This window comes from Crocodylus porosus, unplaced genomic scaffold (assembly GCF_001723895.1).
Source record: "Crocodylus porosus isolate Cpor-Errol unplaced genomic scaffold, CroPor_comp1, whole genome shotgun sequence".
Classification (NCBI taxonomy): domain Eukaryota; kingdom Metazoa; phylum Chordata; order Crocodylia; family Crocodylidae; genus Crocodylus; species Crocodylus porosus.
The window spans coordinates 90,142,655-90,153,916 of NW_017728906.1; the positions used below are offsets into that span (position 1 = coordinate 90,142,655).

An 11,262-nucleotide genomic window follows, 5' to 3' on the forward strand; every position below is an offset into this window, starting at 1 on the left:
GCCAAGCTATTCCTAGCTGGGCAGATCCATGGGCACACACTCCCCCACATCCCCATGCCCTCCCAGATGAGTGGCAGAAGCAGTGGCACAAGCCACCAGACAAGCATTGAATGAGCTGCATGCAGTGGTGGGAGTTGCCCCACTCCTCCCTTCCCGTGCCCCCACAAGGAGCCATGCCTGCATCCTGCACCTGCCCTGGCCCCAGCCTGCAGCTGCAGGCCACCCCATGTCACACAGATCCCTGAAAGAGGCACATTCCCATCCCGCTGCCCCTTACATCCCTTTCCACCACACCAGATTTACCAGCTGGACGCAGCTCTTCAAGCTGATTCTGATTGGTATTGGCCAATATGCCTCCTTAAAAATCAGCTATCAGTATTGGCCCAAAAACCGCTACTGGTGCACCCCTAATCAAAACTTTGCGAGATAATTCCCTGGCACAACCATAAAGGAACTTCTGATACCAGATCCAGGATTCGTACAGAAAGCTATGGCACTTTTCTTGTGCAAGAGCCGTTAAACCTACACATTTCATTTACTCTAAATCATGATTATGTACTACAATGGTTCTACCATGCACTGCTAGTTACCAAGTCACCACGGGCTCTCCAGATTACCCAACCACCTTAGACTAAAAAGGTTTGATTTTCTTGGGAGATGAACCTTTTAATGTACAGAGAAAAAAAATTCACACATATAGATCTGCAAAAGAACCTTACCTGAGAGTTAATGATGCGCATGGTTGTTTTATTCCCAACATCTTTTTCATAACCGTGTGTAGGAGCCGAATTAAATCTCAGAACTGCATCATGCGAATCTAAGGGCATAAGGAGGCTACATTTATTTATTTTTACTAAAAGAAAAAAAACAAATCAAGAACAGCAGAGGGCTGTAAATTTTATTCATCTTGGTATTGAAAAGGCAACTCTTTTGGATGACAAGAAGCTCTCTTTTCTGTTCTCCTTTAAAGAAAAAAGAGACTTTCTTATTCAGCCCTGGGCACTGTGCGAGAGTCTCACATGATTTCGCCCTAGGGCTCCTACCCCTTTTCTGCCTAGGCTTAAGTTGCTTGATTTATTTATTTTTAATGAAGTTTCGTATGGCACAAAGGGCTTATCTGCCCTCAGACAGAAGCATCCTGCCCAAAACATTTCCAAGCATGATGCCCCCACCCAATTATGCCAGAAACAGAGGCACACTCATGAGCCAGTTCCAAGATCATCCCAGAGAATGAGGTATTGAAAACTGCTGTTGAAGAACACCCCAATGTAGCCTTACCAGGGTGGTTCTGAGTAGCACTCCCTGGAGTTGCCTGTAGGTGGTGGTGATGTGCCCAGAGCAGTACATCCAGGCCTGGGTGCAGAGAAGAGTCCTTCCACCAGCAGATGAGAATGTGCTTATAGGAGTGAGTGGATGGAGTGCATTCATGGCTGTTCTCACTAAACCAGGCCACCACTACCATGTAGATGTGCCCAAAGTCCATAGGGGCTGCAGTTGCTGACCAGTGCTTAAAATCAGGCCTCTTCTACTGAGATGCCTAAATCTGGATTTAGGACCATAACTTCTAGGTGCCAACATAAAATGGGAAGAAAATTCTCCCTGTGACTTCAAGGAAAAATCTCAGTGTGGCCAGAACAGTTCTTTCCCCCCTCCCCCTCATACACATACCTTATTTAAATTACAAAGATGTGATTAAAGCATTTGGAATTGCCAGGTATATTTTATTTTAAAAACAATGATGATAGGAGCCCAAAAAGCAAAGAGAAAATTAGTATTTGTGACAGCATTTCTAATAAGAATGCAGGAGAGGGAGCTAGAGGGCTAGTAATAAAAAAGGTCCTGGAATCCTACTTTAAAAAAAAAAAAAATTCTTTTTCCTGTCAGAAGATAATTAGTGACAACCCACAGTACATGCAATATCACATAACAAAACGATGAGATGGAGGACATCTATGCCACCTCAGTGTCACCAAGAAGTGTGCCCTCTATACTCGCTACCTGCTTTATATCCACTGATCTTGGAAAAAAGTCAATATTAGAGCAATATTAAGTTTGCACCAGTGCGCACACCCAAGACAAGAAGCCTGTAACGCATGCTCAGCATCACTCTACAGTGGCTATATTGCCTCTTCTGGTAAATGAAGATTGGGAGTGAAGTCTAATTTTCAGCAGCACTCCTGAGAGTGGAACCGGCACATAGGCAGCAGCAATATGCCCCGAGTGTACACCTAGGCCTGCATGCACTGCTAGACCTCGGAGCCTCTTGTGGTAGATCTCAGAGCCTCTTGGAGTTGATCTAAGGCTGGGGTGGGGGGCTGAGTGCCCACATGCATACCCCCCAGCCCAGCAGGTCAGTCCATGGGGGAGGGAAGGGATGGGGGGCTAGATCAAGGCACCCGTGGTGAGGTATAGTGCCACAAAGGCAGGAGCAGAGGTAAGATGAGTGGGGCCCTGGCCACGTGAGACTGCGGGGGTGGGGCGGGGGGCCATGGTGGCAGTGCATGGTAGATCTAGGTTAGCTTTTAAATGCCAGAGGTGATCTCCTGCTTAAAAAGGTTGGAGACCTTTGGAATGCCACCCCAAAACACAAAACCTACACTTAAATTAACCGGCACAAGAAGATTTTGACTCATTTCTAGTAACAGCATACAGAAGAAGGGAGCAATTTCACCTCAGTCAGTGGGACTTCTTATGAAATTGGGGGGTTATCCTGCTTTGATTTTAGCTGCCAGCCAGCAGGGCACTTGTGCTGTGCTGGAAGCCTATTAGAGTAGTTTGATAATGATAGCAGTTCTAATATATCCCAGAGATTTAAAGGGAAACCCATCTGTGTCAGAAAGATGAAAGGAAGACGAAGCAGGTGAAATCCTGGATGATGAAAGAATTAACTAGTGCACATCGAAAGATTTTTATAGGAGGTTCTAGTGCTCAAAAAGCCAATGGGGGAAATTTGAGGAATAAAATTCTTCCTTCTCTGGACCCTCCTAAAACACTGCGATTGTCTCACATCAGTGAAGCGACACCGAACAAAGCTAGCTTCATTCATTTGTGAAAAGAAAATTGAATTGAATTAGTTTTCTACTTCACAATCCTTTCCTGACACTTTTACAAGAACATAAAAATGCCATTTACTAGGGCCATCAAGCCCAGTACCCCATCTCACACAGCAGAGGAAGGTTTCAATGCATGCTGAAGGAGAGGATGAAAGTGGCATGTGCCCTGATTCTCTCCTACTGCATCTTCCAGCAGCCAGAGGTTTAATAATATTCTATCTCCCATACTGAATACCTACTGACAGACCTTTCCACCAAAAACTGGATCAATTGGATATTGACCTATCAGCATCCCCAATACCTTGTGTCAATGAGTTCCACAAGTTAATTACACAGGGTGTGTTTGTATGTGTGTTGAGGAGGAGGGGACATGACTTTCTTTAGTTAGTTTTAAGCTTACTAATAGTTTCAGGTTATATCCCTAATTCTAGTAATTGGAAGAAATTGAATATAATAAATCTTTATTTACTTCCTCTGCATCATTGAATATTTTGTAAACTTGTCTTATGTAGCCCCTCAAATGTCCCTTTTCTAATCTAAAAGTCCAAGCCTACTTTAGTCTCTTCTCGTATGGTAGCTTTTCTATATTTCTGATCACCCTTCTTGCCCTTTGCACTTTTTCCAATTCTACATCCTTTTCAAAGTGGGGAATCAAAACCGCACAGACATCAAGACATGGAAGCGCTATAGATTTATAAAAGGATATAATGATACTTGTTTTGTTTACAATTCCCTTTTCAATGACTCCTAACCTTTTATTAGTCTTTCTGACTGCTACTGAACTCAGAGCTGATGTTTTCAGTGAACTGTCCACATAACTCCAAGATTTCTTTCCTATGTTGGAACATTAATGCAGAGCCCATCATCATGTAACGTAGTTTGAGTTATTTTTTTCTTCCCCCAGGTGTATCACTTCGTACTTAACACTGAATTTCATTTGCTATCTTGTTGCCCATTTACATTATATTCTGAGATCCTTCTGCAGTTTGTCTTGGTCTTTACCATTCTGAATAGCTGTGTGTTATTTGCAAATCCGGACACCTCACTATCCACCTCCCTTATGAATATATTAAACAGCACCAGTCCCAACACAAATTCTCGGGGGACCTTCCTGTTTACTTCTTTCTATTCTGAAAACCAGAACCACCGATTTCTATCTTGAGACCAATTTTTGATCCACTGATTTCCGATTTCCCTTTAATCCCATGACAGCCCAATTTCATCAGAGACCCTGATGCAGGACTTTTGACAAAGGCTGTTTGGAAGTCCAGATGTACCACATCAACTGGATCACCCTGATCCACGTTCTTGTTAACAGCTTCAAAGAACTCTAACAGGTGAGGCACGACGTCCCTTTACAAAAGGCATGCTGATTTCTCCCCAGTAAGTCCTGTTCATCCATGTACTGGACAGTCCTTTTTAAAAGCACTGTCTCTACCAATTTGTCAGAATCACTGTCCTGTAGTCCCCTGGGTCCCGTCTGCAAAATAGGTTGTAGTCAATCCATGGAAAGTCCTGCTTAAACCCTAGTGATACACCTGTAAAACAGTGCATGGAAGTATTTGGGCTTGTTTAAAATTAATATCGCCTACAGAGGTAAGGTTAAATGATTCCAAGTCAAAAAGCTGCATAAGAATCTATGAACTACATCAAAGTTATTTTATGGCCTAAGAGAAACATAGGATCTCATACAGACCATCTGAATTTTGCTCTAAAATATCTTGCACCATGCTCAAACAGAAAAAAATCAATTAAGTTTTCTAAAGGAAAAAAAATAATATAAATAATCTGTAGAGGAAATAAACATGCTTTACACAACAATGTAATGTCTGTTGAAAAAACAAGCCACCACCACCACAAAAAAAAAAAATTCAAACTGGAATTAAGTAATGGTGCCCGGTTAAATTAAGTAGGGACTGCTGGCCTCATTTTCCTGTCAGTTACTCCTGTTTTATACTTGTGTAATTCCATGTACATCTGTAGACTTGTGCTGATAAAATGTGGGCGATAGAAGAATCATGCTTATTAGAGCTATTCTGAAAAAAAAAAAAGATCCTTTGGACAGATAAACACACACAATCAAGAAGCATTTTTACTCACCTATTTCATCTCCTAGAGAAGAGTTCAGTATTGCACCAGCAGACATAACTACAGCACAGCTTCCAAAACCACGTGCATAGAGTTTGTCCAGAGGAATTTGAGGAACATGCTTTTCCCATCCAAGAGTTGAAAAAGGGGCTTCCTTGCCATCTATTGTTTTCACGTTCACCCTCTCTTTGACCTCACAGAAGAGCTGGTCTCCCGTCAGTCTGGAGTTTCGCTTCCCTTTGAATCGTACCCCATGCTTGTTGGTATTCAGGTAATCTTTCATGGCTTTCTGCAGCCGAGGGTTTAACATCTTGGAGGAGACATCCCCTTTCCAAAGTTTGTAAAGGAAAGATTTTGACATTGTTGAATACAACCCATCCCAGTCATCAGACTCATCAAACACCTGGCTTTTCCTGTATCTTGGGTTCCGTCTCCTTCTTTTCTGATGGCTCCAGTTATTCTGGAAAACATTTTCCTTTTGAGTGTCCTCATTTGTGGAGATGAATTTCATGATCTGCTGGATGTTGCTGTGTGAACGAGGCTGGCCAGCAGCAAATAAATAATCACCAACCCCTTGATAGAAAGTACTTTTTGATTTTCTTCTCATCTGAGAAGGAAAAAACTCATTTTCATTTTTAAAATCATCCTCTAGTTCAGCCCATTTTTTAATGCTCCCAGTCCCTGATTTTAATCTAAATGAACCTAAAAGATCTTCATTAAGAAGTACCTCATTTCCATCTATAGTTTCAGAGAATGATGGATCGTGTATTGCTCCCATAATAACTCTCTGTTTGCCCTGAATGGGCAAGAGTCTCTTTGTCTCAATGTAAGACAAGGAACTTGGAACTGGTTCTGCAGTGTTACCATCAGTAAAATAGATGAAGATCACCAAGAAAAGGAGGCCCCATGCAAATATCCCAAACAGCATTAGTTGTTTCCATTGCTTCAAGTTAGGTTTCATGGCAATGCCTTTACCAACTCCTCTGTGCCTTGAAATATTGGTGAAGAGAAATGAAACCTGGAAAGAATATCAAATATTAATCAAGAATGGTTGTAGAACTCAATAAAAAGTAGAAGTACGTTAACATGATCTGGGAGGAGCTGGCTAAGTGCCTATACAGTAGCATGGGAGACTGAGGGGCAGAAGCAAACACGGGAGCTTGAGGATACCAATGTGGTGATGCACTAAGTCTAAACACATAGCGACAGCTGCTTAACATGGAAGTTCATGGCCAGTTCATACAGCAACACTGGCTTCCAACCTTGAGGAACAGTCATTTTCTTGTTTGCTTCTCCTATAAATTGTAGCCCACCTTAATTTAAAGAGATTATTATTCATTATGCAATAAATTCAGCTGCTCCCTCTGCAGCTATGAATGGCCACAGTGCAGTTGAACTAACCTGAATCCACTTTTCAAAGTGGGGATGCAAAGAGCATACAGATTATGCACGATCTGCCTAAGCTACTGGTGTAGGCTGGGAGTGCCGTGCTGGGAAGGTGTGGGAGGGAGAAAGAGAAAAGAGGCACGGAAACACATGGGAGGTGCCGCTGCTCAAACTTTCACTAACATGAGACACCTCCATTTTTGAAGAAAGTGATTCTGTTATGCAGGTGGATTCATGTATCAGCTTCAAGTTGCCCCACAAAATATTCAGCAGCGTATTTTACCCAGGCTGGCATGTGAATAGCTGCGTGACTTCACCATGCAGTTTTGAATACATGTAAAAGTAGCCTCTGAACCCAATTCTTTCCTCACCCTTGTATAAATCAGAAGTAACTTAGCTCAAGTCAACAGCACAGCATGGGGTAAGACAAATGTAAGTGACAGGAGAATCTGACCTATTCCTACAGGAACAGAATTGTGCTGTATACAGCAATACGATTTCTGCATGTCTGATCAACAAATAACATGGAATATATTTTGTCAAACGACTACCTCTGCTCAATCAGTTCTTGCTTGTGCCACTACCAAACAGTCTGATTATAAACTGTGATAGTTCTATGCTGGTGTAACGCCACTGAAAATCTCTCTCAGCTGGTATGTAAACTGATGCATCACCACTGGGTACATCATCAGCTGAAAATGGATTTAAAAAACTGATGTCATTTGGCTGAGAATAGAGCCTTAATGCTTAAAACCCAATAATCCTCCTATCCTCTCCAGTACATCCTCTGGCACTAAAGATGAAGAAATATTTTGGATGTTTGTTTTCCAAATCAGGAGAAATTAAAGAACTGTTGGAACAAGTCACCACTGTAAGCATCCTGCTCTGATGCAGTAGGGTAAGTTTGTTTAGATTTGGCCTAAATTTGTAATTTTTTGCTATACTAATACCCTGGGATTCAGGATTATTAATTATTATTATTAAATATATATATATATATAAAGTATATATCACCCAAGTAACAGGGAGGTGTTTCAGTGAAAACACAACGGAGCACAACAGGACTGAGGGCGCATTAGGCACATGGGGTTACTCTACACCATTCAGCCGGCCATCTCCAGAACAGTATATATCATACAAAAGGAGGGACAGGGGAAGGAAGCAGCAGGCCTCGCTTAGTCTTTCCTTTCAACATGCAATTTAGCCATTGAGAAACCATTTAGGAGCCTTGTCAGACCTTATGCAGTAAGCTGAACAAATGTTAATCAGCTTAGTGTTGTTCAGGTTAGTGGAGCAGTCACACACAAGGCAAAAAAACCTGTCTCTGACTGTCCCCGACCTGCACAGCTGTGACTTGCCACTAGAGGCTTTGTGAGCAGCAGCAGGACTAGGAGCTAGCTAGAGGAAGGAAGGAATCGCTGTTCCTGCTGCTCCCGTGTAGAGCCAGGTTTGGAAGCTTTGGGGACTGGGGGCTTGTCTCTACTAGAAGCGCGCTACTGAAGTTCTGCTCACAGAGACCCACAGAGCAGGTCCCCCAGCTGGGCGACTGCTAGCACTCCCACTACAGCATGGCAGAGTGCACAGTACACCCTGAGAGGCTGTGGCAGAAAGTGTGGGTGCATCTATACAGTTTCTGGGGGCTTCCCTGTGCCAGCAAGAAGGTCACCTTGTTCCTTGCTTCTGCTCTCCTGGTGGAAGCAGAGCAAGCTAGTGCGAGAGGCAGGGGGGAAGAAGGGAGGACATGGGGGGGCACCACCTTCTAACAACAACTCGGACCGGCGCTGAGTGAATCTGCGCAAGTGACAGTGGGGGACACCACCTCACATAGCCTTCATGTGGCTATAAATCCACAGATACTCGACAGGCCTGCAATGTCTCTTTGTATGCTGCACACATTGTGGTAATAATAGCTGCTACACAGGTCACCTCTGCAAAGCTCAAAGGTGTGTAAGCATCTATCTGCAGACTAGTCTACTGGGGTCTTGACTTTATTGGAAAATGGGTCATGTCTTGTTAAGTAGCAGCTAACTTGGCCCTTGTCTGCATTACAAAGTTTTGCCAGCACAGCTATGCCAGAGAAGGAGAGGAGATCAGACTCTGCAGCCAATGTCACTCTGCAGATCCACGGTGGGGGGACAGTCCTACAACTCCCCCCTCCATCCTGCAGTGGATGCAGCTCTGCCAGTGAAAACAGGCTTCTACCACTGCAGTTTCTCTGTTTGGGAAAGTAGGTGTAGCTTTGGCAATAGAAAAGCTTCTTCTGCTGGCAAAACCATCTGTACCTGAGACCTGTAACATTGCTGCTGCTGCTGCTGCTTCAGATGAAACAGCAGCAACTTGCCCACCCTCTCCCACACTGTAAGTATAGCCTTTGTGTATAATCTAATTTTACAACTTGCACAGATCCAGCTTAAACACCTTTTAAAACCTATTAGCTAGTTATGCCTGACCCTTGGCAAGGGTTTCAAATCAATCACGGCCTGCTTATAACTTTAAAGCATGTTAAACTGTGCACCTCCTCTAGGTCCAAAGCTAAAACCATGTTAGCTAACATGCTTTAATTAACATTTACAAACCATTTCAATTAGCCTAGTCTAGATAGAGCCCAGGATGCAGAAAAGCCGTTGCCTTTGTATATCATACAACTGATAAAGCAGAGATGCAGTGTCACACATGCCTAGCCAGATTTCACTGAAGACACATTTACTTCTAAGGTACCAAAAAATTAAGAGTATGAACCCTTATGCTCTGCACACATTCAGCCTGGTTTACATAAACGACATGAGGAAAAATATATTAAGCTAACTGATCTCTTGCCTGGTCCTCCATGCTGCAATGTAGTAGTATATTCACCAGTGTTTCTTTTTTAACCAGTCAAGGCTGTTTCCCTTGGGAGGCATAACTGTATGCAACTATGTTGCAACCTGAATCTGCCCTGAAGTTATTCCAGCCTGCCCACTCATCTGTGCTCAGATATTTCGCATTTTTAAAACAGCATTCTTCACCTGTCTGAATGACTTTCACCCCTTTTTATCATTTTCCCAGATGCTTTTTCCATGGCTTTGTAATATTCACCTTCGAAACCAACATGCAAGATAAGCTACCCATCTCTCACTCAGATATGCCTCCTACTGAATATCCATTTCAACTAAGTTTCACGTAAGAAGCATCTTCCACAGTCAATCTAACCTAAACAGTGAAGTCTGCAAGATCCCATACTTTGCTACAGAAGAGGACACTATCATTTGCCACTAATTTTTGAAATAGGTCCAAGTACCTATTTTAAATGATTCCATCAAGAAGTCCTACATTTTCCCCTCAATTTTTACAAGTTTTGCTATATTCTATCATCACAAAACTGTGAGGCACAGAAAAGTCATGACATATATTTTCCTTTTTCTTTTTTGGTCATGGAATGAAAAATTCTCTTCACCAAAAAGGATGCACTTTTTCATGGCTGCTAAGGCTGCATCTATACTAACCTCCCCCAAGCAGAAGCTCTGCCACTATCATCAAAACACCAGATCACAGACAGTCATCAGCTTTTGGCAACTCTGCATCCCCGCTGTAGCAACAGTGCCACCAGAGCACAAAGTGCATCTTAGGAATACATTAACTGCTGAAGAGACAGCTATGTTGGTAGAAGGTGTAGGAGCATCTATACCAGTAGTTCTCAACCTTTTTTAGACTCAAGGCACTGGTCCATAATTTTGTGAATTCAGTAGCACCCCATTTTAAAACCTAACTGATATTATTACCTGAGACCAGAGGTTCTCATCTTTTTCTGACATCCTTTAAAAAAATTCTTGCAACACCCCAGCACCCTGGTTAAGAATCACTGGTCTACACACTTTCTCTGTCAGTGGCTGGTTGACAGGAGAAGCTTCACTCCACCTAGCAAAGATGGTATTAGTAGAAGGGAAGGTTCTGCCACCGTGGAAGTGATTTGGGCACGGACAAGAAGTTGTGCTTGCATAACAAAATTTTATAATGTAGACCAAGTTAACCACAAGAAATGTTTAGTGGAGACAAAAAACAAACAAACATAAAACCCAAACAATAGCAGGGTTACCATACGTCCAGATTTTCCCAGACATGTCCTCTTTTTGGGTCTTCTGATCTCCATCCGGGAGGTTTTGTTTTTTTTTAATATGAACAAATGTCCAGGATTTTGGTCTTCTCAGTATCAAAGTTTTTTCTGGCACTTCCCAGCTTGTCCTAGCAAGGAGCTGCTTGGGGCTGTGGGGAACAGAGGAAGGGTAACTGGAAGCAGGGGCTGCCACATGCATGTGTGCACACACATGTGGCTGGCACACAGCCAAGCAGATTGGTAGAAGCAACCCCAACAGTTGAATACAGGTAAGTCTATGACAAGCCAGGGTTGGAGGGCCAGGGCTTCGAGACTGTCTAAGGGGCTGTGTGGGGTGTCTATTTGTGGAGGGGACAGGTGGGGTGCCTGTGGGCTGTCTGCTGAAGCTGCAGCAGGTACTAAAACTGGAGGGTAGGGGGAAGGTACCTGCCCTTCCAGCGGAGGAAGTGGGCAGGGGCCCTTTGGGAGCAGCGGGGAGCCGCATGGCTAGGCTAGCAGCAGGAGGGCTGGTGCCACTGCTCGCAGGGGTAGGGTGGCCAAGAGATGCTGCAGGGCTGGGGGGAGCAGGGGGATGTGGGTCAGGAGCAAGGGGCATCAGCAGGGCCGGGGTGGGCTGCGGCTTGGGAGTGAGAGGTCATGCTGAGG

The 11,262-nt window shown here is 43.6% G+C and overlaps 1 protein-coding gene across 2 annotated transcripts in view; it reads right to left on the reverse strand.

The window, feature by feature from the left end:
• Positions 1 to 11,262, reverse strand: part of ST6GAL2 (ST6 beta-galactoside alpha-2,6-sialyltransferase 2) — a 73,773-nt gene that overhangs the window by 35,886 nt on the left and 26,625 nt on the right. The window contains exons 1-3 of one of the 2 annotated variants that reach the window (XM_019529590.1): positions 5,154 to 5,224; positions 1,279 to 1,564; positions 720 to 817 (exon numbers count right to left, since the gene is read on the reverse strand). In XM_019529590.1, coding sequence (XP_019385135.1) covers positions 720 to 817; positions 1,279 to 1,483 — 303 coding nt within the window. In that variant the 5' untranslated portion in view covers positions 1,484 to 1,564; positions 5,154 to 5,224. Of the gene's footprint in view, positions 1 to 719; positions 818 to 1,278; positions 1,565 to 5,153; positions 6,160 to 11,262 lie in introns of those variants that run through there. The other variant, XM_019529589.1, reaches the window with a different exon arrangement.